The 26,975-nt window shown below is 52.3% G+C and overlaps 13 protein-coding genes across 13 annotated transcripts in view; 6 read left to right on the top strand and 7 right to left on the bottom strand.

Annotated features, from left to right (window-relative positions):
- SNOG_07569 (hypothetical protein) overlaps positions 1–445 on the bottom strand; it is a 2,599-nt gene extending 2,154 nt beyond the window's left edge. Inside the window, exon 1 of the mRNA XM_001797851.1 lies at positions 133–445. Coding sequence (XP_001797903.1) covers positions 133–384 — 252 coding nt within the window. The 5' untranslated portion in view covers positions 385–445. The remainder of the gene's footprint in view (positions 1–132) is intronic.
- A 2,809-nt stretch (positions 446–3,254) lies between these two features.
- SNOG_07568 (hypothetical protein) lies at positions 3,255–3,528 on the bottom strand (the record flags this gene model as incomplete). Its single annotated transcript, XM_001797850.1, has 2 exons — positions 3,255–3,417; positions 3,467–3,528. The coding sequence occupies 2 exons, from the start codon at positions 3,526–3,528 to the stop codon at positions 3,255–3,257; spliced, it is 225 nt and encodes a 74-aa protein (XP_001797902.1).
- Positions 3,529–3,968: 440 nt separating this feature from the next.
- Positions 3,969–5,263, bottom strand: SNOG_07567 (hypothetical protein). The gene is made up of 3 exons (XM_001797849.1): positions 4,977–5,263; positions 4,745–4,924; positions 3,969–4,697 (listed from the first exon to the last, which is right to left on the bottom strand). The coding sequence occupies exons 1-3, from the start codon at positions 5,134–5,136 to the stop codon at positions 4,438–4,440; spliced, it is 600 nt and encodes a 199-aa protein (XP_001797901.1). The 5' UTR covers positions 5,137–5,263; the 3' UTR covers positions 3,969–4,437.
- Positions 5,264–7,072: 1,809 nt separating this feature from the next.
- SNOG_07566 (hypothetical protein) lies at positions 7,073–8,335 on the top strand (the record flags this gene model as incomplete). The annotated part of the gene is made up of 3 exons (XM_001797848.1): positions 7,073–7,360; positions 7,410–8,174; positions 8,195–8,335. 3 exons carry the CDS (start codon positions 7,073–7,075, stop codon positions 8,333–8,335), a joined length of 1,194 nt encoding a protein of 397 aa, XP_001797900.1.
- Positions 8,336–9,548: 1,213 nt separating this feature from the next.
- SNOG_07565 (hypothetical protein) lies at positions 9,549–10,195 on the top strand (the record flags this gene model as incomplete). The annotated part of the gene is made up of 2 exons (XM_001797847.1): positions 9,549–10,088; positions 10,115–10,195. The coding sequence occupies 2 exons, from the start codon at positions 9,549–9,551 to the stop codon at positions 10,193–10,195; spliced, it is 621 nt and encodes a 206-aa protein (XP_001797899.1).
- A 2,550-nt stretch (positions 10,196–12,745) lies between these two features.
- SNOG_07564 (hypothetical protein) lies at positions 12,746–13,632 on the bottom strand (the record flags this gene model as incomplete). Its single annotated transcript, XM_001797846.1, has 3 exons — positions 12,746–12,886; positions 13,017–13,156; positions 13,545–13,632. 3 exons carry the CDS (start codon positions 13,630–13,632, stop codon positions 12,746–12,748), a joined length of 369 nt encoding a protein of 122 aa, XP_001797898.1.
- Positions 13,633–13,852: 220 nt separating this feature from the next.
- Positions 13,853–14,677, top strand: SNOG_07563 (hypothetical protein; the record flags this gene model as incomplete). The annotated part of the gene is made up of 1 exon (XM_001797845.1): positions 13,853–14,677. One exon carries the CDS (start codon positions 13,853–13,855, stop codon positions 14,675–14,677), a length of 825 nt encoding a protein of 274 aa, XP_001797897.1.
- An 834-nt stretch (positions 14,678–15,511) lies between these two features.
- SNOG_07562 (hypothetical protein) lies at positions 15,512–16,036 on the top strand (the record flags this gene model as incomplete). The annotated part of the gene is made up of 2 exons (XM_001797844.1): positions 15,512–15,950; positions 16,002–16,036. The coding sequence occupies 2 exons, from the start codon at positions 15,512–15,514 to the stop codon at positions 16,034–16,036; spliced, it is 474 nt and encodes a 157-aa protein (XP_001797896.1).
- A 251-nt stretch (positions 16,037–16,287) lies between these two features.
- On the bottom strand, positions 16,288–16,773 carry SNOG_07561 (hypothetical protein; the record flags this gene model as incomplete). The annotated part of the gene is made up of 1 exon (XM_001797843.1): positions 16,288–16,773. One exon carries the CDS (start codon positions 16,771–16,773, stop codon positions 16,288–16,290), a length of 486 nt encoding a protein of 161 aa, XP_001797895.1.
- A 424-nt stretch (positions 16,774–17,197) lies between these two features.
- Positions 17,198–17,884, top strand: SNOG_07560 (hypothetical protein; the record flags this gene model as incomplete). Its single annotated transcript, XM_001797842.1, has 1 exon — positions 17,198–17,884. One exon carries the CDS (start codon positions 17,198–17,200, stop codon positions 17,882–17,884), a length of 687 nt encoding a protein of 228 aa, XP_001797894.1.
- A 1,239-nt stretch (positions 17,885–19,123) lies between these two features.
- SNOG_07559 (hypothetical protein) lies at positions 19,124–21,684 on the bottom strand (the record flags this gene model as incomplete). The annotated part of the gene is made up of 6 exons (XM_001797841.1): positions 19,124–19,370; positions 19,513–20,295; positions 20,345–20,565; positions 20,729–21,127; positions 21,183–21,428; positions 21,481–21,684. The coding sequence occupies 6 exons, from the start codon at positions 21,682–21,684 to the stop codon at positions 19,124–19,126; spliced, it is 2,100 nt and encodes a 699-aa protein (XP_001797893.1).
- A 621-nt stretch (positions 21,685–22,305) lies between these two features.
- On the bottom strand, positions 22,306–23,404 carry SNOG_07557 (hypothetical protein; the record flags this gene model as incomplete). The annotated part of the gene is made up of 2 exons (XM_001797840.1): positions 22,306–22,832; positions 22,954–23,404. The coding sequence occupies 2 exons, from the start codon at positions 23,402–23,404 to the stop codon at positions 22,306–22,308; spliced, it is 978 nt and encodes a 325-aa protein (XP_001797892.1).
- Positions 23,405–24,812: 1,408 nt separating this feature from the next.
- On the top strand, positions 24,813–25,949 carry SNOG_07556 (hypothetical protein). The gene has a single exon (XM_001797839.1). The coding sequence runs from the start codon at positions 24,846–24,848 to the stop codon at positions 25,743–25,745; it is 900 nt and encodes a 299-aa protein (XP_001797891.1). The 5' UTR covers positions 24,813–24,845; the 3' UTR covers positions 25,746–25,949.
- Positions 25,950–26,975: the final 1,026 nt, after the last annotated feature.

The following is a 26,975-nucleotide window of genomic DNA, read 5'->3' as shown; positions in this document are numbered from 1 at the left end:
GATGGTAGTTGACGATCGTCGTGGATGTTGGCGCTGCTCCGCAGGCACAAGGAACTCTGTACGCAGGGACGGCAACCTCTCCTGAACAGTCTCGCGGCATGCCGAAGGCTGATACTGGGGGAAGGTGCTGACTCTGCTGATTGGCTGGAGCACGGAAAGATTGGCCGGATCGACGGTGGTCGGTCCAGCTGGTCCAGTCCGAGAGCTCCATTCCTCTGACTCCCATTGAGAGTGTTGAGATGTTGAACTGGCGCTCGACGCTTGTGATGCAGCGTCGGAAAAGACGGAAGAGGTAGAGGAAGAGGCAGAAGAAGAAAGAGTAGCGGCGTAAGGGTGGGTCTCGGGCAAGAGGCCGAAGTTGTGGGGGTAGATGTCGAGGCTCATATTGAAAGAAAGGTGACAGTAAGCAAGAGTGCAAAGAAGATGTGATGATAAGGACTGGTGGTGGCTTGTTGTCACGTCCCGAAGTGCTAACCGCTAGGTAGACCAGGAGATATGACGCAGAGCGTGATCGGGTGGTCGTGGTGTGACCGAGTTTTGAACCGATAGACAAACCGTGAGGAAGTGACCCCGTGGCTTCTGTCGTATGATTTCGAAGATTCTCGATCTCTTGTGTCTCGGTCGCGTCTAGATCGGAATGTACCCTTCAATCGCGCTGTCTGGTCGTGGACGAGACAGTGGTGTGATCGAAGTGAGATTGCGGTCTTGAACGGGAGAAGAGCGTAGATTTCGATATCGGCGATATACGATGGAAGTTGAGGGTTGCGACGGGTTCGCAGATGGTAGTGGTCTTCGAACAGGTCTAAGTGGTCGAATAGCTTCCAAGTGCGCACCGGAGGGGACTCCAGTCACCGTCAGCTGCAGAATCACCGAAACAAGACTGTGGAGAGAGATCGTCCGCAAGCACTCTGAAGATACAGCTCCTGGACAGTGGGGGACTGTCGCAAAGGCTGGAAGGTCGGGGTGGGTGCGGGGGTCTAGCAAGCGAAGCCTCCGACGAAGGCCTTGTTTCCGAAAGTTTTGGTGGTTTCTGAGCGACGAGTGACTGGAGTAGTGTTGACCGAGATGAGCATGTTGATCGTTGACGTTGCTATACTCAGTGTTCAAGGGTGGTGGCTACCGCGGAGTGGTATCACCAAGCTGAAGCAGCTTCGTATGTCGAGCGCGCAAACGGTGTGTAGAGTGGCGAGTGGCGAGTGGAGAGTGGAGAGTGGAGAGTGGTGGTTGTTTGGTTGTTTGTTGTATTATTATTGGTTGTTTAGGGACATGTGTGATTTGAGGTGTTTGCAGATGGGAGGTCTGACGTGTTAGGGAAGTGGCGGTCGGGAGGTCGGCAGGAGGAAGAGGGCGGTAAATCGAAGGTCGATAGAACCACGCAGGTACGGGCAGGGGAGGTGTTAATAGATGCGCCTCTCGTCAAATGGGTGACGGGAGACTATGGAGATGAGTCTTTGGCGTAGGCGGCAGTGTGGCGGCGACGTTGGTCGTGCGGTGCTGTTACCTGGACAAAGACGGAACGGGTGGCAGGTTTCGGTTGCGGTAGGCGACAGGTGTGATGGCAAATGGCAACAGACAGTGAACAGACGTGGAAGCTGCGTGTGACCTAGATCAGGCCCCAGGGCGCGCTGTAGGGTATCGTGAAGTCCATTTCTGCTGTGCTTTGGTGATGGCGAACAGGCTGGGCGGACATGGCGATTAATAGGCACTCGCCCGCTGTCTACAGCCCCCAGTCCAGTCATCGCGCAGCCAGTCTGTGCACGGGCCACGTTGCCTCTTGCCACACGCTGCAAGACTCATCGGGCTGCGAACGCTGGCTGGCTTTTTTTTGCCATGGCCAAGTTTGCGCGCAAGATCTTCACAGTCATGAGGTGGCAACGTGGCCCCTTTGCTTTACACGTACAGACGCTGCGTCGTGGGGAAGGCCATGAGCCATCTCGCAGCGGTCCCATGTGGGGAGCGCGAGGGTGAGACGCTGCGAAGGCAATCATGGCGCATCCGAGGCCACAGCCCGCCATTTGCAGCCAACACCGCCGCTGTGTCTGCCGCAGCGAGTTACAGACGCACTTTAGCAACCAACGCTCATGCACGCCCGTTCAGTCGGCCCTGCAACTTGCGGAGTCTCCTTTTCTCTCTTCGTAGCGCGCGAACACCTGCCCTGGCGCGTGTTTGCTCTCGAACGCGCTCGCGCCGGCGCAGCACTGCCAGTCTGGCCTTTCCAGGTTGCTCCCTTCCTCCCTTTCAGCTGCCTTCATGTCCCTTTGATGAAGGTTCCAGCGCGCTGGGTGCCAAGCACACGCCTCCCCTCAACACGCGCGCCCTGATTGGCCCACCACAGCCACCACTCTCAAAGCGGTCAAGCTTCATTTTCCCTCTGTAGCGGCCGAACCCCTCCATCATCTCCAGCCCGCAACACAGTTCATTTGGATGCGCCGGCTGTCGTGCAAGCAGCCTGATCCAAATCCCTCAGTGCTGTGTCCGCTGGGCATGACGCCAACGCCGCTCGCAGTCGTTCGTGCCAGCTTGCCAGCTCACAGTTGCTATGCCCGCAGCGGCGTCTACCGCCCTCGGATGCTACCGTGGAGAGCATTGATCTTCGCTACGCTTTTCCTGTCGCAGGCTGGCCTTCGTGACGCTGACCCAGGGATTATCGCGCTCAACCCTTCCCTCTGATGAGCCGTCGGCGCAGTGCAGGTGTGGCCGAAAATTCTCCAGCTTGCTTGCTTCTGTTTCGTCGAATCCTGCGCCTCTTGCGACACAAGACAGAGTTTGCCGCCAGTGCGCTTCCAGAAGCGCCAAGCTGCGACAGCTGACGACTCAACGTCACGCGCAACCCTCCCTTTGGGTCTCGGCGCCGATTGCCTCCGGCTACTCAGGGGCTTGGCCAGGGCTGAGTCACTCGAGCAGATTGCAAGTCCGACTGTGGTATCCAACTGGACTATCGTTCTGTCGCAGGCAGAGGAGACATTACGACATCGCCCCAGCGATTTGAAAAACCCTGCACAACCGATGTGACCTGCGATCACGGAGTCTGCTGACACCGTGTCCACGCTTGCGTCGCGTAGAGGTCCACGGCGCGTAACACTAGTATGAAACGCGACCGAGCCATGGTCATGATGATATGGATATGAAGGGAAGTGAGTCACCTTCGCTGCCTAGAAGGTTTGATTGGGAGTACCAGAGCACAGTATCCGCAACCCTGAAGTGGTAGGGCGCGCCACGAGCCAGTCGCGAGGCTGAACGACTACGGCAATCCATCAAGGCAGCAGAAGGGCCACAGCGGGTCGCCATGAGATCGAAGCCGTTGCGAACACGAGCTTGACGACACGTTCGTGATCCTGCATGCCTAGCAAGCGCGCCGCTTCGATCACAACTTGGTTGCGCGAATAGCCGTTGGGCACGACTCTAGTCATGATGAGACTGAACCACACTGGTCAGCAAATGCCCGGCATCCAGGCCTGCATCTTACCACCCATTTGCAGTAGAATCGTCCACATGTGTGGAGGGGTAAGACAATGGATCATCGAGCATGTCAGATATCGAACGAGGCTCTAAATGTAAGCGTAGGCAGCAATGTCGTGCATGGGTGGCCGTACAGTAGCTCCGGCGCTCCAATAAGCTTGCGCTAGATGACAGTGGTAAGACGAGGTGAAGAACCTTCGCGATCGATTGGAGCCTCACTTGTGGACACGGACGTGATGGCACATGGTTGCACGCCTCGCGCATGCACAACATGTCCAAGGAGCTGTGGGAACCTTGACTTGGACGACGTTGACGTGATAGATCCCTCGAACCGTGAACCATAGTCAAAATTTGACGTCCGCCTTCGCAGAATGAGGCAAGAACCATCTGTGACCCGGCCAGTGCAAGTAAAGCAGCTCTAAAGTGCATGGACACTTGACTGTGGGAAGACTGCCTGATGTCTTTTCATTCTACCAAATATGTGCAAAGAGAAGAAACGGCCGTCTACGCAGACAGGAACTATCTAATATCTCATACAAGACGAAAACAATAGAACCACCAAAATGCGGTCGCTGAGACATGAACTCATCTCATCTCACATGGTATCATTCCTCCTTCACTCACAACAAACCCCCTTCGTATCCCCTCAGCGGAATCCCATGGGACATCCCGCCCCCTCCTGCACCTCCGGATGTCCCACCGGCATACCCAGCGCCTCACCATTGTCCTCTTTCCTCTCAATCTCCTTAATCGTCTCCTGCACCTCCTTCTCACTCTGCACCGTAGCATCGGGCAACTCCTGCTCCGCGGGGACCTTCACCCCCTCCTGCGCCTGTTCAACCACATCCTCCGGCCTCACGCCCTTGGGCACATCCTCTTCCGCACCACGCCGTCCGGCGCAATCTGCCTGAACATATCCAGCGGGTCGATCACGTCCTGACAGCCTGTAACTGTACTTTATCGTGACGCTCGCGACAGTCACGCTTCGATGTCGATGAGTCCGCCGTGCGCTTGGCCGTCACTTTCTCGCCCTTGTTGTTGATGCCGACGTAGTCGTTTTTCATGACGCCCCAGTGGCGCCAGCGGAATGCGACGGTTGGCGGGCCGCTGTAGACTTCGAGGACTTCCCAGGCGAAAGTGGGCATCATGCGTTTGAACGTCTTGTGCGACGAGGCGAAGTCGGAGTAGGTGGGGTCGTAATATTCGTTGGGCGCGATGATGGCGTTGTATGTGCCCACCTGTAGTCTTTGTGAGCTTGGTGTTACTCGGTCAATGAATGGCTTACCTTGAGCACTGTTCTCCGCGCCCTGGGGCTCAGAGCCGTTGATGGCGAAGGAGTAGTTCTCATGGTCGACGGTACGCCAGTCGTCAAGGTTAGGCTTGAAAGATGCTTCGACTTCCCAGTTCTTGACGAGGTTTTGCACAAGCTCGGGAAGAGAACCGGCTTCATGACTCTTTTGCTTCGCTGTTCCAAGTCAATCTTGAAGCCCGTGATTCAGACAAGTCGCTTCACTCACTCTCTGCGAATATCTTTCGTGTCTTGGAGTAATCTGGTGCCCTTCCATATCGCCACTTTGCGTCTTTGTCGCCGAGAACCGCATCTGGATTGGTGAGGTAGTCCGGCAACGCAGGTGCTGCCTCCTGGGCTGGTGGTTGCTGCACGTCGGCTGCTGCCATGGCTGATTATCCAGTAGAGTTAATTGTGGCTACGAGCAAAATATATAAGGACGATAGTCTTGATGGTGGTGAAAACTTGGGAATGGTTCTGGCTAGCAGACGAAGATGATATCTAAGGCTAAGTTTCAGCGATGGAAGAGCGTTTGCAAAACGGCCACGTTGGACGAAGCTATCCACTTATACGTTTACTCGTCACCAGCCTAACATGAAAACTTCCCTTTGTCTCCGGCTTAGTAGACGTACGTGCATATTAACGTGGGTCGGTGTAACACTGAGCTAGACACCTCCATGCAGCCGGTGTTGAAAATAGCTAAAGGAGGTAGCTAGTCGCGCTTCTCATGCTTGGAAGCTTGAATCTGGACAGCCCTCTTCAAGGGCTGGAACCAACAATCCAGGTTTATGGGGCGGGACTCTTCTCATTGGGGTCAAGCCCGGGGTGGCAGGCGGAAAACGCGATAATCGATTGTGTGGTCTGGAGTAACACAAGCTGCAGATGCCAGGATGACCCTAGATACGATTTCTAGCATGGTATTGCGGCCATCTAGAAACCTACTTTTTGGTACTGCGAGACGAAGTTGGGATGGTTGCAGCTCACCGGGTGACACCAGAAATAGCACAACATGATGCTCGTGTCCGCCACGTGGTTCCTCGTTTCTCATGCTGCGGCTTCTTCTTGCTTTCGTTGTGCTACCTGAGTGTCGTCCCGTCAAAAGTGGGCCAGGGTCTGAGCTATCGATGCGGATCGCGAGCCGCACGGGAGATCGCTTCAAGCTCGTCTTGTTTCATTGAGGCCAGACCATCCGTTCGCCGTTCGGCCCAACACTTTGACGGACGAGTCTAGCCAAACGACATACTGACCGAGCATGCTTCGCGAGGAGGCTGCATAGAGCGTGGCGTCTGTGGTCAGCGTGCTCGAGACCAGCTTGAGAGCTGACAGATCGCAAAAAGCATCGAGATGGTCTAGTCAGGCGAGAAGTGTAGGCTGTGGCAACAGGGCAAAGCTTGGCCAGCGTCTACAATGCTGCAAGTCGTGTCAAACTCAGACGCATAACATCGGACCTAGATGGCCTCGGGATTACAGCTCCCCTCTCAAACCGGCAGACGATTTGAAGCATGCGAGATTGATCTGCCGGATGAGAATATTGTTGCTCACTCGCTGTCCATCTGAGATTATTTGGCCTAAACCTTCGACATCATCGATTAGCCGCCGAAGATGTAACAACGGAAGTCCCATGGCTATCAATGTTGCTTGCACGCAGTTGAAGCCACGGTCTAACGGCTATTCGGGTTGTCGTACGAATTTGAGGATTCATCCGGAGACGGCACGATTAGCGACATCGACGGCAGATTATCACTAACGAAAATTAGCTGCAGGTAAGCACGAATACATTGGCAGTCCTTGGTCAGCTCCACGAGTCGTCTTTGCTGAGATCCATGGTTTCTGTTCTACCGGTGAAACGTCCTTACGATGATTGGCAAGGTCAGCTTTGCATGCGCCGTAGTCGATACTAATGAGCAGTCTTAGAACATGGCATGCTTTCTTTGGTCTCCGTCGCGTCCAATTGGACTTTCGCCATAGAGGCCAAGGGTTGTTTGTGGACAATATCGAAGCAGGTGGTTGGTCCGCGGAGTTCATGGTGCTTAGATAGTAAGGTGTTTTCCGGACATTGTGAAATTGCCGGAGGCGACCCATGCTTAGTACTTTACGAACCTCCCTGGCTAGAAAAACTAAGAGCGCATGATAATGGCCGACATGAAGGATATGAAGATTCCCATGAGATGTGTTGCTGTGTGAACACTGATACAGTTCGTGCACAGGTAGGCATGAATTAGCATGTGCTAGCGTGGGTGACGTCACGTCAACAATTCGCAGCTCAACGCGTTCGCGATGTGCAAGCACAATATAACAACAAACCTACATCTTCCTATTCTCGACATGGGTTTCCGTGATCGCCTTATCAGCGCATCGATCTTGCGGGCAATTTTCCGATCAGGACCTGCACCAAATGAAGATGAAGCGCGTCCAGGATTGCTTGCGCGCATCATAGCCTTCTTTGCCATCTTCAGCCTTACTCTTTCACGGTATCGCGCAAAGCTCTTCAAGAAGCTGCGAAACGAAATATGGCAGATTGAAGAGGAGGCGTATACGGAGAGCTTCCGAAGTCCGAGTAAGAACAAGCGAACAGACCTGGTATCGATCGGCGATCTTGGATATTCTGGTTCAGTATGTCTTGTGCTTCAGCTTGGCTGATATAGAGGCTAATGTGTTGTAGACATTCTTCACGACCCCAAACTCCAAATACCTCATCAAATCGCTACCTCGGGCCTTTGAACAGAACTTCTTCCGCGACCGCCTACTCGGTCCTTATGTCGAACACATGGAGCTCAACGAGGACTCCCTACTCGTTCGCATCACAGACTTGCTATACTCTCCAACAGCTACACTGGGTTCGGCGCTGGGTGCGGCACCAAGTCACCACATAATCATGGAGAACATTCTATATGGAAAGACTGCATGCACCAAACACCACCAAGAGCAATGGGAGACGTACGACCTGAAACCAAACGACTACTTCTACCCAGAACGCGATGTTGCTGGCGGCAGGCTTGCTTCGGAAAGCGTCAAGGAGCGTCTCATCGATGACTTTCCTGACAAAGTCCGAGTGACCATTGACCAGAAGGAGGAACTCATTGCACAACTATCTCGCGACTCCAAAATCCTCCAGAATGCCAACGCCGTAGACTACTCACTGTTCCTTGTCCGCTACCCAGCCGATCTAGATGACGTCCCTACACCGCCAGGTCGTGGCTCCTCGTGGCGAAGCGGCGTGGTCTCGCTAGATGGCAAGTGGGTGTATAGAGCCATCGTGCTGGACTTCTTCTGGGCTAAGGATGCGCTTCAGGCACAAACTCTCACTGGTTTGGTGAAGCTATTTAATGCACTCAAGTGGGGAAAAGACCATGGTCCCATGAGTATCACGACTACGAGTGACGAGTACAGGCAGAGATTCTTGGGGATGGTCGATGACATGGTCGAGGTACCGGACAGCGCTGGCAGGCCTTCAGGGGAAATCCGAAGCCCGGCGCCAGGGAGTGCGGAGGTGTGAAGTGGTACCAAGGACGTATGATTGGCTACTTGTCTCTACAGCTTTGGCACAGGAAAAGTGCAGAGATCGTCTATGCATTGATACCCATTTAGCTAGCTATGGTAATGTCTCCTTTCCCATCGTCGATCTGACAGGATCGCCCGAGGCCACGTACTGGAGTGTTGTTTGCCGCAGACGGCAGATCGATGAGATCTACCGCTCTCCTACATGACGAATGTTCTACGCGCCGGCCAGCCACAGTTGTTGCTGCAAATAACATATGCGAGTCAGACTACACCTTACCCCACAATGTCCCTGAAAGATGAATTTGTGTAAAGTGCGGCCACGCCGTGAACATAAGAATCTCGGGATAACCCATATCCGTCTTAGCCGAAGATGTTCTCATGATGGCGGTGTGAGGCGGTGAAGTCTTGACATGGCGTCATCGCACTTCCGAGGTTCGGGTTACGGAAGCTGAGGCTTTTGCCAACGCATCTCATAGAAAGTCACGATAGGTGGAAGGCTGGGTTGAGCCCTGGAAGAGGTTGGCGCCCCAGCAAGGGTTGTTTCGAGACCTTACACGACCGCTACTAATGTCTAGAGAATGCCGGTTCGGCACTGTACTCTGGTAGCTCTTCGGGAAGGGTCATGCAAGTGGGCACGAGGACACCCCGCGTCATCGCATCGTGGTGTATGGCGGGGCGGTTTGGGCAGACTTGACTGGAGTACTCACAAAGCTCATAAAGCGGTTGCCATCAGCAATTGCATCAATGTGCTTTTTACGCAAGGAAGAATCTTGCCGGCAAATGCTGATGTCTGTGGATAGCCCTGCAAATGCGGCTCCAATAAGAGCCAAGCGAGGCGCATGCGAGGCAAAATCCAGGGTCGCAAGTTGGCATGATGTCATGCCTCTTGCACCTCGTAGCGCAGTAGCACGATGCGTCAAGTCACCATCGTAGGATTAAGCGTAGGTGCCCAAACGGACATAATTGCTTCCTTCCCAGCTTGCGCGTGAGAAGAAGCCAGTCGCCACTACCGCCCCTACAGCTATTGCGCCCTCATCCCATCTAGCTTCAGAGAAGATTGTAATTCACAACGCGCTCTCACCACATCTCCACAGATAGCACACATTACTTCCACACACCCCTCGGAGGCATATCCGGACGACGTTCACTGCCGCACACCTAAACGCTATCCTCATCTAGTCTGCCTCGAGCTTTCGTTGGGTCTGATTGCGCTCCAATCAAAGCGCCGAGAGTGAGCTGAGCCTTACGTCACCGACCGAGCATCAGTACATCAGGCTTCTGGCGTGCGCCCCATTGCACTATGTCAGTCCTAGCCTTCAAAGCAATCGGCTACGGCGCAGAGCAGATTCCAGACAAGTTCTTTGAGAAAATACCCGGTGGTTTCTTCACGCCTGCAGAGAAGAAGCAGAGAAAAGACGCGCGCGACAAGAAAGAGAAAGAGAAAGACCGACACCGCAGCGAAGAGCGTTCCAGCAAGCGCAGCTCGAGACAAGACCGCAACCCGCAAAACGACTATTCCGACGACAGCGCCTACGACAACTCGGGCCGCGAGTACGAGCGCGACCGCAGGAAGAAGGACCGCAGCAGGCGAGCAAAGAGCGTAGGACGCAGTTCTAGTAGGAGCCTGAGTCGAGGAAGACACAACCAACGCAGCAGCGACTTGGACGGGCAGTACAGCGAAAACAGGGACATGGCCCAACCCGGACAGGGAGAGCCCTACTTCCCCCCACCGCCCACGTCCGAATATAGGCCGTACAACCCACAAGAATACGCTTCAGAGCGGCCTCAGGGCGACTATCGGCCAGCCTCACCAGGACAGCCTTACGGCTACCCGCCACAGGTAAATGACTCCTTTCGTTCTCACAGCGCGACCTTTCCGACGATGGCCAACTTTTCACCACGGGGACCGACGTCGTCAATGACGTGTCCGCCGATGCTGATGAGTAGACCATCGTCGCAAGTGCCGTCTCCCTTCATGCCACAACAACCTCCAATGTTTGATTTCCTTCGTCGTGGCACGCCAGTCTATGCAGCTTTCTCTCCGTCTACCGAACCGCCTCTTGCGGCACTCTTCTCCCGCCCACGTACTAACACTCCTCAGCCAGCAGCAGTTCCCCCACCACACAGCTCTGCTTCTGCAGCGCGCTATACACCTGGTCCCGGATATGCGCCCTCTCCTGCCGTGAACACGAATATCCCTGCACAGCCCGCCTCGCCCTACCAACCTTACAATCCGTCCGACTACGCTGGAGGCTATCAAGCTCCCGGCAACGCCTACCCATCTCCACCACCATTCAATCGCCAACGCTCCAACTCCCAACCCGCGAGTCCTCCCTACCCAACATACATACCACCCAGCGCCGACCAGCGCATGGCTGCTTACGAGAGTACCTCTAGCCGCCGTGGCAGCACCAAGCCTCGTCGCGAACATCGCCACAGAGCAAGGTCTGCAGATACCCATTCCTCGCGTGATTCTCGTCGAGACCCTTCGCGCATGACTAAAATGCGAGAAAGGTTCGACGAAGGATTCGCGCGCGATTCAAACGGGCTCGCAGCGGCGGTGGGAGGTGCGTTGGCGGGAGGACTGGCGGGCAGACAGTTGGGAAAATCGCGATTAACGGCATTTGCAGGTGCGGCGGCGGGTGCGTTGGGTGGGCAGGCTATTGCGAATAAACGATCCAAGTGCGTATCTCCATTCAATAGAGACTGGAAAATGCTAACACCAACACCAGGAGCAGAGGCGCACATCGCTCCCCTTCCCGCTCTCGATCACGATCTCGCTCGCGGTCCCGCTCTCGCCGACACGACGAGCGCGATCGCCCCTCTGGTCTCCGCGCTAGAAGCAGGAGCATTATTGATCGCTTCCGCAGCAAGTCTCGGGGCCCGGACGATCGCGACTCGCGCAAAGATCGATATGATTCGCGGCCCGATCATGGATATGAGCGCGGTCGTGGAGGGGATGAGTATGATTATTTCAGCTCCGAGAGTGAGGGCGATGGAAGTCCTGTGCACACGCGCAGACATCGGAGGAGGTAGATGATTTCGTTGACTGATTGAGGGAGCGGGAATGAAATGGTTGATTTGTATACTCATGTTTTTCTCTGCTTTCGCCTGCGTGTTTGCTTGTATATGCATGGATATGAGGACGACATTTAACGACTTTACGATATTGAATGAAGGGGACTGGAGATTGCATGAAAACTAATAGAGAGGGATTTCTTGCATCGTCCGCAATCAAAGGGGATTGAATGAGGAGGTTTACCTTGTCGTCCCCGAAATCTTGATGGCATGTAGCAATATGACGAAAGCTTTCACCATGATCGACTGTTGCGTGCTATTTCAGACTCAGCACTGGTAGGCGACAACGATACTACGGACATTCGGAGCATCTCGGAAAGCCGGTGTGTCAGACTGCATGCTTTAAAGCAGGGAACTAATACGGTGCTGCTATCGTACCGTTACTCTTAGCATTGATTGAGACATGGAATCGATTAGATACGCCGTCTAGAAGAGAAAGAAAGGCTTCGTATCATTCGTATTGTTCGTGAGTGCACCGGACTTTGTTCGAATTCCGGGAACTGTACTGGTACTCCTATCGGCCATGTCATTGGAGGAGGCTGCGTTGTCGGGTGCGAATTTGTCGTTGACGATCGCGTAGCTCATAATTTATGCGTAGATAGTAGAGGATGCTGTGATTGTGTTTGCATCTCACATTAGATTCAAAGGTGTGCTTATGCCCTGTCGAATCCTGGTATGTGTGGTTACCATGGGCTTGTATGGAGTCTCTTCCGGGTGCTGGGGTGGGTTGGCTTGCTGCTCGGTAATCAAGATGGGTGTGTTGTTGATGGTTCACAGCGAGGTTTCCCTTGTCCCATTGGAATTCGGATCTTCGCGACTAGCATGTCGAAGAGTCGAAGGAGCTTGCGTGATTTTCTGTGAGTGTTTTAAGACGGTCCCGTGGGAATGGTAACGGAACGATTGATAGCGTGAAGTGATAGCAAAGCCCGACCATGCTACGCGGACGAAGCTTAGTGTTCGAAGCGCGAGCCTGAGCTTCCACTGCCGCCTATGGCCGGGATGTATCATGATGCTGGATCCTGGAAACTGAGGTCTTTACGGCACAGTAGTAGTCTAGCAAACCTTCTCGGACAATATTCCGCTTGGACTTGCCTCGTCTGTGTATCCAACTCAAGGTCCGGCACAGTGGTAAATAGTCAGCAGGCAAGCAATATGCAAAGCAACATTCGTCGACGTTACACTCGAGTTGTAATTGACAAACCCGTGCTATCCGAAACTTGACAAACGTCTCGCCTAACCCTTCACCGTATCGCCATGGCATTGGTCTTCTTCGTGAGGCATTAGTTGCTATACTTCGGCATGCCTTCCTCGTCCCACGCCAATGCCGCATCGGCGAAATCGAGCTTTTCGCCATCGGACCGTTTTAGACAAACGCCTGACGTGTTTGCTCGGAGTTGGATCCGAGAGCCTCATTTACATTTAATGCTTTATGTCGGGTGCTTGCAGCCTACTGTGAATGTAAAACCTTGGAACTGCTTGGGTTCGGTAGATGCCGCCGTTTTGACCTCGTTGGCCTCGTTGGCGAGTGTTGGTGATGACAACTATGTTCTTCTTCTTCTTCTACGGCACGTGCGTTGTGTAGATATTGTTGATCTACGGGAAAACAAGTTTCACGTCACGTAGACTGGTGTGTGGTGCATTTTTAAATTGCCTGTCATTTTACCCACTTGTGAGCATCGGCTTTTCGTACCAATGTTTGAGGATGCCGAGAATGGTGATCGCTAGTTGGCAGTAGCTCGGCCACATCGCGCCTCTTCATCTCATACACGTGCCGATATGTAGCCGCGTTCTGCGCGGGTTGTGGGGCGTCTGGGGCGTCAATGTTTGGTACTGTGGATGTTTGGCGTGAAAGTATCTGAAGATCAATGTGGAGCCATCACGACTCCGTGTCTTTTCGATATCGTCATTTGGCGAGGTTCGCCGCTGTTCGGATCAGGTAGGAAGCCATTTGCATCGTCTCTCCTTCCTCACCAAAATATGGCCGAGTCGAGAGTCCTCCTGATGGATCGCCAATGCTCACATGCATATGGATCCGGTGTGCACGAGCTCACATGTTCCAAGCTAGATGGAGATCTGCCTTCATGGAACATCTCACAGAAGCCTGCTCGAACAGACTAGACGCGTCAATGAATAATATGGCGCGACATGTCTAGCGCTCCCGCGGAGCTTAATCCATTGTCTTCTCGAACACCATGTCTACGCTAGAACCAATTCTTACGATCGGAGCTGTTCCGATGCACCGCTATCTGCGGTACCGATGCTTGCGAGTCGGCGCTTCTCATGCAGCCACTAGTAACCAGCGCCATGGTATTGCCCGGCCGGAACAGTTAGGTGTCGCGATGTGGAAGGGATGACGAGAAAGTGCTTGAGATTGTGTGTGCTGAAACGGAAGCCGCGGAGAGAAGGGGGTGGGATATAACACTGGCGCTTGTGAAGGCAGTGCGTGGTGTTTGCCTACTTATTGCGCCTGAGCCACATTTTCCTATCCTGGAAACTGAGTCTTCACACCATTTCACTTACACAGCCATGGCGACTAGTACACCTTTCCTTTCTCTTCTCCCTCCTGAATTGCGCCTGCAAATCTACAGTCAACTGCTTGTCGCCCCCACGCCGCTCAAAGGCCCGACTGCACGCCAGGTCTACGATGAGAAATACGACATTCACACAGCCGTCATGCGCACGAACAAACAAGTCTATACCGAAGCTCGTCATGTCTTCTTTGGCATGAACACTTTTCGCATCAGTTCGATCCCACCCCAGAACGACAGTGATGAGGGGAGTGGCGCGTTCGAACCGCCACTTCAGCTCCAGAATCTCAATCTCATCCGCTATCTAGAAGTGGACCTTCTTTACTATCAACCCACATCGAGAACGACTTCAAGGAATCATCATGGCGGATGGAAACCCATGTGCAACGGAGCTGATCGTTACATAACGAGTTTGTCCTACCTCCTTGGCGGCGTCAAGGAAAACTTGCGGACTATAAGACTAGGAGCAGACGTTCGGCCATACGTCAGGACCACAAACGAAGAGGAGAACTCTCTCGACATCTCAAGATTCATCACCGGCTTCCAATATGCAGACCACAGCTCACGCTTTAAACAAGCCATTGCTGCACTTCCGGTCAGGCAGCTGCAGTTGCGATTCGATTTCCCCGAGACTTACTTCGACTTCAAGGTGGAAAAGGACGTGCTGAACAAGTGGAGTTGGGTATATCTGGCAGGGCAAGTCGCGTTAAAAAAGAGTGAAGTGGAACTAAGAGAAATCATGGGAGAACTCGGTGAAGAGGAGACGGCGGGTGTGGTTGACGGAATTAGAGAAGGTGCAGTCATGCTGAAATGCATGGCTTGAAGTGCGTTTTGAGCGAGTTCTTAGAATGTTCCTTCTAGTTTGTCGAAGATACCCTCATTTTCTAATTTGTCTTTTTTATGGTTCTTAGGGGTGCTTCAGACTACCTTGATTACAGTCACAAAATAATATCTTTTTTCTCGGATATGGTCCGTGTCGTGAACATGTACGAGTATGACCAGCAAACGAAGGATTGAGGTGCATAATGAAATCCAGTATCGATAATGCAACGTTTTGTCTTCAATCTACTTCTACTAATATCCAAAGTTTAGTAGACAGTTGGTGACGTCAGATCAAGTCGCACGACTTGCGTATGCGCAAGTCACCAAATTCGACAACGTTCATTAAGGAAGGAGTTGGGGAACACCTGCGGTACAAGCAAATTATTTATGTTCTGAGAGCTTGCCTTCGGCTTGATGAAGCTTGTCCGGGAGAATCAACGCGGCGAAGATGTTTGCAGAGACTTGGCGAAGGCTTGGTGCCTTCTTCGCGTTAGCCTCCGCCATGTTGAACCTTTGACCTTCCTATCTCGTCCCAGCGTTCCGCGCAGTGGCTTACTGACACGGATTAACAACAGTTAAGATCGAGGCGTACCAGCAAGTCATAGGCTTGCTCAACCGCAAGATTGCTGTTCCAACCAGTCAGCGCTAATCTGGCATCGGTAATGGTCGCCTAACCGCTACCTTATGGGGCAGGTGTGATTTATATACGAGACCACCTCATTGTTCTAATGGCGGTCATAAGCGGCTTGATTCCGTCCGCCTACCGCGGCTCGTTCGCTCCAAAGACTTTGCCTCACACGACCGCGCACGCTGGACTCTTCACACACGTTGCACCATGTTTTCCACTCTCGTGTACCTCGCCCTGGTGCAGGTAGCATGCGCGCTCTCGATCCCGCAAGCCGACCTCTCAACACGATCCACACATGTTCAAAAGCGCGAGATTTCTACCGGCGTCAAGGTCGCCTTGGGCATCTGCATCCCTGGGGCTGTCCTAGTTGTCGGATTAGGTCTCGTCGTCTTGTTGATGTATCCTGCACAACTCCGCAAGCTTAGGAAACAAAACGGCGGACAAGACGTGAGCCTGGCAGACTTGATGAATGGCCAATACCCTCCCAAACCCAAACCCGCACCTCCACCTCCACCACCCTACACTGGGCACGATGCCTCGAACGCACACTCCACAGAAGATACCACACTACCCCCGAGTTATCCGGTGCAACCGCAAAACGATACACACCACGCTGCGCCAACCACTGGTGCTGAGACAAGATACAGTGCGCCCATGTCTTAGCGATCGCGTCAGCCAAGCTATGTCAACGAGCCAGACCCCTGCGCTGCTTTCCGCATGAAGCCGATTTGAGGTATGGGAGTTTATGAGCCAGCTTTACCGCTTTTGGGCAGGGAATCGCGACGAGTCTGCGAAGTAGGCAGCTGGCCGCAAAGCAAACTGCTTTCTTATAGGCAATTTGGTCGGAACCATATTAATGCATCAGTGGATCTCAAATGTCTCGGACGACGAGTTCAGGCTGAAAAGCAGGGGGCATATCGCAGCAAATTGCGTGTATCTAAACAAATATACGCTCAGCTCGAGGAACTGATGCTCACTAATAACTACTCTTGTAATTTCTCCAGCAGTCTCGATCGAACCTGATCCTTCAAGTCGTCCAGAGTATCCAGAAGATCAATACCATATCTCAAGCACAGAATCTGAATGTTGCCTCGTTTGTAGAAGCCTTCAGGGCAGCACACGAGTGCTTTGCCAGTCCCAGCATGCATGCCCAACTCCAACAGCGCGACAGGCGTCAACAGCCCAGGCGGAAAGTAAAAGACAATAACATCCGCGACTTTCGCGCAGTCCATCTCCCACTCCACCTGCCCCTTGAACTTGGGGAACGAGATATCTTCGATCCAGCTGCTGTCCCAGTCATCGCGACGCGGGTCAAGGATGTCCACGGGCAGGTCTGAGAGTGAAGCAGCGATGCTAGTCTGCCATGCTGGTTCGGGCTGAATTCCGCCGTATAGGACGACAGAGATTCTGTTGACTTGTAGCCTGGTAGGAGGTTTGTGAACGACGGCTTTTGAAAGAGCTTTTGACATGTTTGGATGCTGAACGGAACGATTCACTACTTAGCGCGAGATTGTGACCCCACCTTTTGCTTTAGCGTGGCGCTAGCCCGTTGTCCCATCGCGCACGTGAATACTCACAAGGAAACTCCATGTCCTTTCAACCCGCCGCGATGCTGTTTCAAATAATTCTAGTCCAGGAGCATTGAATAAGATTCAGCTTCAGTGGTAGCGTTCCGTCTAGCGTAGTGTACATTCACGTTTAATTCGCAGGTCCCCATGTAGCTTACAGCTAGCACTGCTTGCGGGTGCCTAGCCAAAGGCAACCCATATCAAAATCGGTCCTTCGACATTTTACCCCCTTTATATATCGCTCCATGCCTTCTCCAGACATCGAGCATACATTTCAATCATCGTGGAGAAATTGTCAATCGTACACCCGACCTCAAATAGCACCATGTCAACCTTCCACCCCTTCCCCAGACTTCCTTTTGAACTCCGTGCTCAGATATGGGAGATGACTGTCGAGCCTCGTACCGTTACAGTCTATGTGAAAACTAGTAATGGATTTCGATCAGGTGCTTGGCGGTTGGTCACGCCCACACCTGTGCCAGCCACGCTACATTCCTGCCGGGAAGCCCGAAACCATGGTCTGTACCAAAAAAAGTTCGGCGAGTTGCAAGATCGAACGCAATATGGAGATCGCTATGTATGGGTGAATTTGGATATTGATATGATCGACATCTTGGACTGCCAGTTCAGATACTACAAGACTGTCGCGCCAACGATCAGACGGCTCAAGTTTGAGGCGAGGAATGAAGAGCCCTTCACCCACGCAGATAGCAGAGACATGGTATTCTTTGTCAACGTACAGGAGATCCGCGTGGTCTGCAGCGACGGCTTCGTGAAATGGGGCCACGCTACCCATTATCATCCTTGGCCATGCGCTATCGAGAACGTCACCTTTATTGACCCTCTGGACGGCGATCGGACGGCCATAGGGCTCGAGATAGAGACTATTTACAGGCAGCTGATAAGTGAGGTGCGGTTGGAAAAGGATGGAGTAGCTTGGGACAGCAGCGATGATTTGGACGACTGGCCGGAAGACGCCTTTCCCGAATTTGAGTGTTACTGCAACAATTAAGGAATACCGGTAAGTTGGATATATCCTAGCGTGTAGTTACATGAGCTCACACCTCACAGCGTAAGAAACAAGTAGTTGGCTTTCTGCGGCAAGATCATGGTGGCTGATCAAGTCCTGTAAATCGAAGTTGTTGATTCGTAGTCGAATGCCTAGCCGACCTTACTTGTGGGGGAAATAAAGAAAAACGACAGTGGATACAATTGGTATCACGATTTATATGCGGGTGATTTTGAGCAAGGCTTCTTTAACATGGCGGTCCATGCTTATGTAGATGTGGCACGACAGTTTACCGTTTAATTCATGCTTTCCCGGTTCTGCATCATTCGTAGACGTCAACTATGCCATATTTCTAGATGTTTACTCCATGTATTCTTCGTTCGAGGCCGCAAGTGAAGGAAGATTCGCGTATCCAGACTTTGTCGGCTCTGGCTCAGACTTCGCCTCACAGCCCGGAACTCTAGGTGCTGCATCCTTCCCTTTACCAATAGGCACAATTTCCGAGCCGCAATTAGGACTTTCCCCTATCCAGATCTCATCATTGTCTCTGTCGAACACCATGTAAGCATCCCGCATGGAGGAGTCAGCGAGTATGTGCGGTGTCGCTCCCTCATCCTGAGGACCAAGAGCGAAACTGAAAGTACATTGTCCGTTGGTAGGGTCTTTTCAAAGGGAGGCAAGGAACGACACTTTGATTGTACAGCTGCCAAAGGTGTAATTGAAAGTACCAAGTGGTGCATCGCAAGGAACCTTGTATGCGGTAAAGCCCAAACGATGTTTGTAAGGTACCGCATCTGGATATAACTCTCCAATGGCAAAGTAGAGGTTGTTGGGAAGTAGGTTTGTTGGAGTTCCCATGTCGAAAATGACCGGCAAACTTGTTTTGTTCTTCCTCCACATTGAAGGGTCGAATTCGACATGTGTCTTGTTGGGCAATGTTATACCAATGTGGGTGAGGTTGGCGCGGTAGCTGCAAATTTCTTAGTGTGAGAATCAGAAATTATGGTTTCCGCCTACTTGTGACTAGGAACTCTCCTGCATTTTGGGCGTGGCTGAATCGAACGGGTCATATCGTGGCTGTCCGAAGCATTTTGCTTTTGCGCGTGTAGAGTTGTCAGACGTTTTAGAGCAATTAGGATTGACCCATGTGACAGGAGAGCCGGTGTCTAGTAGAAGCGGTATGGTCTGATTGTTGCTTCCGAAAGTAACTGTAATTTGTCAGGCTATACAATTCGAAGACGTCTAGCAGATACACCCACCGTTGACGAAGTAAGAACTGCTAAGTCCTTTGGTGTACACCGGACTTCCACTCTGGCGCTTTCTGGAGAACGACTTGATTTCATTGTGGTGTAGCGCCATTTGCATGTAGTCGTCATTGGGGCTGAGGCCATCCTCGCCATTCGGACCAGACTTCAGCAAAGCGCACAGCGCGAGCTCTAGGAATGCCAGGAGAACGAGAATATTTGCCATGATTTTCAAGAGCTCGGTCCTTGGAATCATTTGTTGCTAACGTGAAGCAGCGAGAGGAATCGAGATGAAGTAGCGGCGACAGTGAGGCACCAGCTAGTGAAGGCAGGAGCAAACGATAAAGCCTACTTCATCCCTGACAACAGTCAAGATCCCTCACTTACCACTCCATCGCCCACTCCAAAAACATCTTATCGAATGCGTGCACACTCCACTCGCCAGTCCGAGTATCCTTCGTAACATTCGTCCCTCTCACCTCACCCTGCCCTTCCTTGATCGCACCAGCTTCAACAATACTGCCGCCGATCGGTCTCGCAACGTGATTTGCACCAGCAGCTACGGTGAAGTTTGCTAACGATATCTCAAACCCATTGCGCGTCTCTACAGTCGGACAGCCCCAGTATTGTGCTTCGACCTTATTCTTGGAGATGTGCAGCTCAGTGTAGCCACGATAGTAACCTTCCTGCCATAGCAACTCCGCATTATCGCGAACAAGGTTCTGACTGATCTCCTCAGTGGCAGCGATCGGCCCGTCGAGGCCATCACTCGTGGTGCCTGTGACAGCGAACTCGACACCAATAGCACCGGATCCTGTGATGGAGTCATATTCGACTTCATCAAGCCATACCAGATCGGACACCCAGTTCTGGTGACTATCTCCAGCCAGCATTATCGTGTTGTCAATCCCGTTCTCGTATAGGTGCTGCAGCGTTCTGTTCCGGCTGGCAACATAGCCGTCCCATGCATCCACATCGACGGGAATCTTGCGATCGGGATCTTCGCCCATTCTGTCAATGCGGGAGAAGATCATTTGATTGCCGATGACGCGCCATGCAGTGCCACGCTCTTTGGACTCGGACAATTGGCGGAAGAACCAGTTCTCCTGGTGCGAACCCATGATTGAGCGACCTGCGTCATTTGAAATCTCGTAGACATACTCATCGTTCCTAGTCTTGATTAGACTATCGCCCCAGAGGAGGGATTTTGGAGTCTTACCATCCGACGCGAGTGATGCTTCGGTCATAAGAACGCGTGTCAAGCATAACAAGGTCTAGCAACTTGCCCAACTTGAAGCTTCGCCAAATGCGCAGGTTATCATCCATGTCGACTTGTCGCAGAGGCATCCACTCGAAGTATGCGCGAACAGCGTTCATCTTGCGTTGATCAAAGGATATGCCGCCAAATTCGTTAAAAGACTCCTCAGTGTTATTCATTGTCTAAGCAAGCGATGAACAAGATTAGCCCGTGACTCTTGGATAATGTGATATGTGTACATACACTTGACCCGTCTCGCCAATTGTTGTTGGCAATTTCGTGATCATCCTACGAATTTCGTTAGCAGAGTAAAACTTTACTAAAGCGTTTCGCTCTTTCGCATACCCAAACCGTAATGAACGGGTAAACCTGATGAGCCAGCCGCAGATCCTCATCACTCCTGTACTGCGCGAATCTCGTCCTGTAATCGTACAACGTCACGATCTCCTTGGCTGGTACCATAGCCCGCTCGTCTTCACCAGGAACACCGACCTCGTCTTCGTAGATGTAGTCACCCAGATGGACTACGTAATCGACGCTGTCTTTGCGGGCAGCATTGCCGTACGCGTTGAAATAGCCCAACGGATAATTTGCGCATGAAAAGACTGCGAGACTGACGGAGGAAACATCGTCGTTCTCAGCAGGCGCGGTCTTGGTTCTTCCGACTGGGCTAGTAGTGTTGGTATCGCAGACTGTGAACTGGTAGAAGTATGTTGTAAAAGGGCTGAGACCATCTGCTTCAACCTAGCCAGATCAGCTAAGTGGCCCTGTATTGATCTCACTGCTAGAGCACACGTACCTTAACCGTATAGTCAATGTCAGATGTTGTGTAAGCTCTCCCACTTGAGACCACCGGACCTGACATGTCCTGACTAGATGACATCTTCCAGTCCAAGCAGATCGGAGACTTTGATGCTTTGATGTACTTCTCCGTCTCATGACTGAAGTACGGCACTAATCCCTCGACTGTCACGTTCGATCTGTCATTCTCCAGAACAGGCGAAGCCCGTGTCCAGAGAATGACAGAATCTGCATATGGGTCACCCTGTGTGCTGTTAGTAATTCTCGGTAGACAGACTTCGGGTGAAACTTCATACTGATGCGACGCCATGGGTGAAAGTGATGTTCGAGGAGTGATGGTATGATCCGTCTCGCTTTTGCAGCATTCTTCTTTTGACTTTATCTGTGTTGATACCGAGCGGAGCATGCCCGAGAGATGGACTGCCATAGTTGATGTTCCCATCCCAACTCGCTACAGCAAGTGTTGCCCATCCTGCCAAGAGAAGACTATTGATGAGCATACTGGCTATCCGAGGGCTCTTCCACCGAAAACAAGAGGGAATGAGTACGATCGAACGCCCACCGCGCCTTGCTGCTCTGAAGCGAAATTATATCTTTCAGCACTTCTGCGAACGTATTAGCCTCACTGCTCTTGATACGGTCGTTATTAGGACGCATGTGCTCAATAGGTCGTTCATGATTGGTGTGTTGACGACGATAAAAATGCCGAGCCAGGAAGGAAGGATAGTGACAAGGACTTGTACGAATCAACCCGTCCGCTGGCTTGGCTGACTTGGCGGAACAAGAAATTTCGATGTAAAGCGGCAAAGTAATGAGTATGCCTATCGTTCTACGCTTCGCAATTCCGATGCGCGTGCGGAAGAATCGTTCCTTACACCACGTGCTTTCTTTCGATGTTGCAAAGATCAAATGAACTTTCTCCACGGGATGACATCGATTCTGCGCCAAGATAGCTCGGAAATAGGTAGCATGACGTTTATACACTCATGGACACTAGGTAGGAGAGGATTTGAGTGAAAAGCTGGAGGTTTTTCGACTGCCGGCTTGTATCAGTCCACCATCAGCGAAGGGAGAAGAGCCAGAACCATCGTGAACTTCAGAGCTAGGTTAAGCGGAATCGTTTATTCTGCCTTCTCAAGATCCACATCCACCAGCCATGGACTGTTCCATGGCTTATACCCTAAAGTCATTATACTCGCGTTGACCATCAAAGTCTCCTTGCCGTACTTCAACGGCGTGCCACCCTCCCAGCTAATGTCAACCTCGACTGGCCGAATCGCTGGGACGTCTTCCATGTAGGCATGAATGACCTCAGTCTTCTCCACGTGCTCTTCGATCTTCACATCCAGCTCTTCACCCTCCCTCCATGTTACTGTTTGAGCACCCCAGCCCTCGTGTATATGGCCGAAGCAATGCAGCCGCGGCTTGCATCGTCTGGCAGCTCGGAGTAGATGTTGACAACCAACATTGTCGCCTTTGTACGTCACATCCATGATGTCCAGGGGTGGGCCATGAGTCATCATAACATCGATAGCTGGGAAGTCGGGAACCGGGTTTTCGGCAATGGGTACAGCATTCGGCGTACACTGGTGAGAAGGGTTGTATCGGTCTTCGTTGCGGAAGTATGGAAAGGCCCAGTCGCAGAACTCTGGTTGCTATAAAAGTTGCGAAGTCAGTAGTTGAGACTATTTCGTCCCCTAGCTACTTACGTATGGAGAGGCGTATACCTTCAAATATTAGCCATCGACACGACAAATTGCATCGCGCACCTACTCGTAGCTTGGCGCCATTCTTGAGCGTGAAAGTGTGTGTGCCTTCTTCCAAGTAGGTCACACCAGCGGATTTCGCGCGTTCGCCCAACCACATTTCTCGTGCCTTCTCAGGAAGATCCTCGCTGTAGCCACCAGAGCGGTGCATGTAGCGCCCCTTTCTGCGATAATAGACCTCGTCCAGGGAAATATCGTGATTACCAGCAATAACCAGTTTCAGATCCGCATCAATGGTTTCCAGCATGTTCAAAGTCTTATCGTACTCGCTCAAATGTCCGACCATGGTCAGATCACCGCAATGCAAAAGGACGTCTGCCTTCGGCAAGGGTGTGCTGGCGACAACATCGGTCTTTCTCGTGACCTGTCCAGGCGCGGCCGAATGCGTGTCTGAAATGATCAGAAATCGCGTCTTGATGCGATCGCCTTCTGGTCTTGACGTGGTAGTAGACATTGGTTGGCTGAACTGTCTGGAGCTTCGGAGCCACGAGCCTAGGCGAGAGTGGGGTCTGAAGAGGTACTGGCAACGCAGCCACCTCGACATCATATGCTTCTGCCTGATACGGTTCCCAACTCCACCATCCGGCTGCTCAGACCGCCGTTCATGATTTGTGATAATGAATGCTCGCTAACGAGGCAGCGCGGCGCGCGTTCAATTCCCTAGAAATCACGTCTCTTTCACATACACGACATAAGTAATCCGCAGGATAGTGGCGGGCGGAGGTGCAGGAGAAGCCAAAAAACATTGGCAGTGTGTGCGACAATAAAAAAAGGTGCAAGCATCAATGGACGGATATGTTGGCGTTGAGAGATGTCGATGCCGGAAGCTGACACACTAAACCGTATTGGGCCGAGTCGTACCATTCTCAGGCCACTTTCCACGACTCCTCCTACCGAGCTCGAGAACACTACAGAGATCGATTCTTCGTCGATAACTTCTTGTCGTGTCCGAGGCCTACTCTCAGCCTCGTGCAAGGCAGCGGGAGTGTCCGCTGCAGGGTCGTCTGCTGTCACGAAGAGTTTGGCATACTCATGTCATTGTGGGTGGCCTAAGGGGGATGAATTCTCTTCCACTCTATTCCCATACGCATGGGCTATGCCAGCGAGAATTACTCGATACTGTCCCGTGCTCCTCAGGAATAGTCGGCCATAGTTCGGATTACACTCATGGCCTCCAGTATCGAACACTACCTGGGTACCGCACCACAGGTCATTATGCCAAAGAACAGTCCATATGAAATCGCGATCAACGCACGCCGTGTGGATATATCAGTGATTATCCTCCACGTTCACACCGAGCATACAATGCATCCTTAGGCCCGATGTTGTTGTGTGGATATTCGGCGCATCGGCATGCGCCCTTGTAGAGACACAAGGACGCAGTTCGTGATCCTTGCAATGCGGGACAACTGCCCCTCTACCGGACCTTCCCGATGGGCTGTTAATCGTTCGACATGCACAGGTTTTTAGCTTCCAATTGCTGACTCTATTCTCTTGGGTCTCCTGGACACGGGAATGACGGAAGGACGCGGCTGCGACTTCGATTTAAGACTGACACGGGATCATCACTGGCATTGCAGTAACAGTTTTGCATCGCAGGACTACTGCAAGAAGCTTCCCGAATAAACACAAGCGAATCCCATCAAGGCTTCCAGAGTGGAGCTCCCGACATTCCGCCGCCTTACCACGCCTAACATTACCAACTCGGGTCTCGTCCCGACTAGAATCGTCGATATACCAAGGAGCTCGTGTATGCCACTGTGCCACACAAGCGCTAGGAGTACCTCGGCCTTGATATAACTCCACCGAGCCTGCCTCTCTGAACGAAGGCTCGATACACACACTGTCAGCACTGCACCATCACCTATAAAACACACCCACGCCATTGGCCCACAATGCCTCTGTCAAATTACTCCCAGGTGTTCAATAACGCAGAATACTCACCAACGCAAGATCTGTTCGGATACGAGCAACCTTTCGAAAAGACTTATCTTACCGACGCCTATACCATGTCTCCCAACGACTCATTGTCAACTTTCTTCGATACTGAATCGTTCTTCGACCAAGCAGCCACAACTTTGGAGAAGAAATCCTCGAATTCGTCTTCACGCCCACAATCGTTCAATCCAATACTACCGCTGACCAGCAACTCGACTGTCGGTAATCAGTATGATGGGACAGTGTACCCCGAGATAACATCCGTACAAATGGAGGGCTACGCGCCGTGGCCCTCGTTCGATTCTGCCGCCGTCAATCTAGCTGCGATCAATCCTGCTGGATCAGCGTCTTTTTCACCCACTGTTAGGTCGTCTTCAAGAACACCCTCGCTTTGTGGGGACGGCCAGCAGCCAGGCTCCCCGTCCATGTCACCACGCCTCATCAAACGCGAGTCTCCTTTCTCTCCCGTCTCGCAGGAAGAGCAGACCACACCAAAGCGACCGCTTAGAAAGAGAGGTCGCCCTCGACTCGACCAGCTCGATACCGAGTCCCAATCAGCTGGACCTTCTTCGGCAAAATGCCAACGATCCAGCCGATTGCCACACAACCAGGTAGAACGCAAATACCGAGAGGGTCTCAACTCTGAGCTCGAAAGGCTGCGGAAAGCTGTACCAACACTGTCAAAGAGCGAGGAGGCTCTCATAAAGCCAAGCAAAGGCATGATTCTCTCAAGCGCGATCGATTACATCAAGTCGATCGAAAGGGAGCGCGACGCACTGCGAGAAGAAGGTGGAGCAGCTCAAGCAGAGCCGACGGCAATCCATGAACTGGGTAGGAGGCGGAAGCTCTATAGATGACTTCCTGGCGGATTTCAAGTGAAGCGTCTGCATTATTGCATCTGCACATTCGTTGTCATCAAGTGCTGATGCCGGCAAGTTGGGCGTTGCGCGCGGGCACATGCAACCATCGAATTTCTCTCTAACGACATTATGATACCACGCCATCTATTTTTGGGCGACACTAGTAGTAATTGAATGCTTCTCACTATTCTATACAACCTATGTGCCGCAACAACTCTGTGCATTACGAATGCTCGTGACGAATCTCGATCCTTCGAAAGCACTAGTACATGCGGCAGATGCCTTTCTAGCGGTTTTCCTGCGAGGAGAAGCAATTGAAGAGAAAGAAGAGTTTAGTGGCGAGCGCATGACGACGTATTGCACCTGCAACGCCTACTCTGGGCCCCAAGCGGTGTGTGCAAAGCCATCCATGTTCTCATCATGGGGGTTTTCCTGCGTCTCAACCAGCAGCTAGGGCCATCCTAACCCACTCACGTCCATGACCAACATCCTCCGCATGCGAAAACAAAGCAGCTCTGCATGCAAGTGTGCGTGTCGGCAAACATGATTTTGACATGTTAAAAGGCGTCCACGACTATGAGCCAATTCGTGGTTAGCATTCCTAGCGGCGGAAGCAACTCAGCCACGAACGCGCAACATTCTTGGCTTCTCCGCTTCCACTTCCACTCCCCTCGTCTGTGCGTGCCGTTGTGCAGCAGAACAGGCGTTTCGGCGCGGATCTTCATTAACCTCATACCTGCCATCTTTTGGGGGACATCACGGCTCATGTGTTTCCTGCATCCTCTTTACTCGTTACTTTGCTGGTCTTATAGAAGACCGTTTGTTGCATCATAACCTCGAAAGTGGCTTGTCACCCCCTGACATCCGCACTTCCAAGGTTCACATCGTGAAACGCGCGACACCGCCGGTCGGAACATAGCCTTGCGAAGTCCGCCCCCAAGGCAATCGAAGACTCTCATAATATCAAGCGCGCGCCCTCTTGAGTGTTCCCACATCATACTTCGCAACCATGCCCTTTCTTTATGCGCGTCAAAACCCGCTGGATGATGCGCGAAACACACTCTCGTCATGGGACAACTGTATGGCTAAGGCCTACTGCAAGTTCGTGAGACCGAGCCCACGTTACACGCAAACTGACATGCGACAGGTGGCCAGTAATAATCGGCATCGTTGTCGGCGGGCTCATTGCGTTTTCGGTCATCTTCTGCATAGCACGATGCTTATGTT

Source organism: Parastagonospora nodorum (assembly GCF_000146915.1).
Source record: "Parastagonospora nodorum SN15 chromosome Unknown scaffold_11, whole genome shotgun sequence".
Lineage (NCBI taxonomy): Eukaryota > Fungi > Ascomycota > Dothideomycetes > Pleosporales > Phaeosphaeriaceae > Parastagonospora > Parastagonospora nodorum.
Note: the sequence above shows the minus strand (reverse complement) of the source record. Positions and strands in the feature narration are given on the sequence as shown.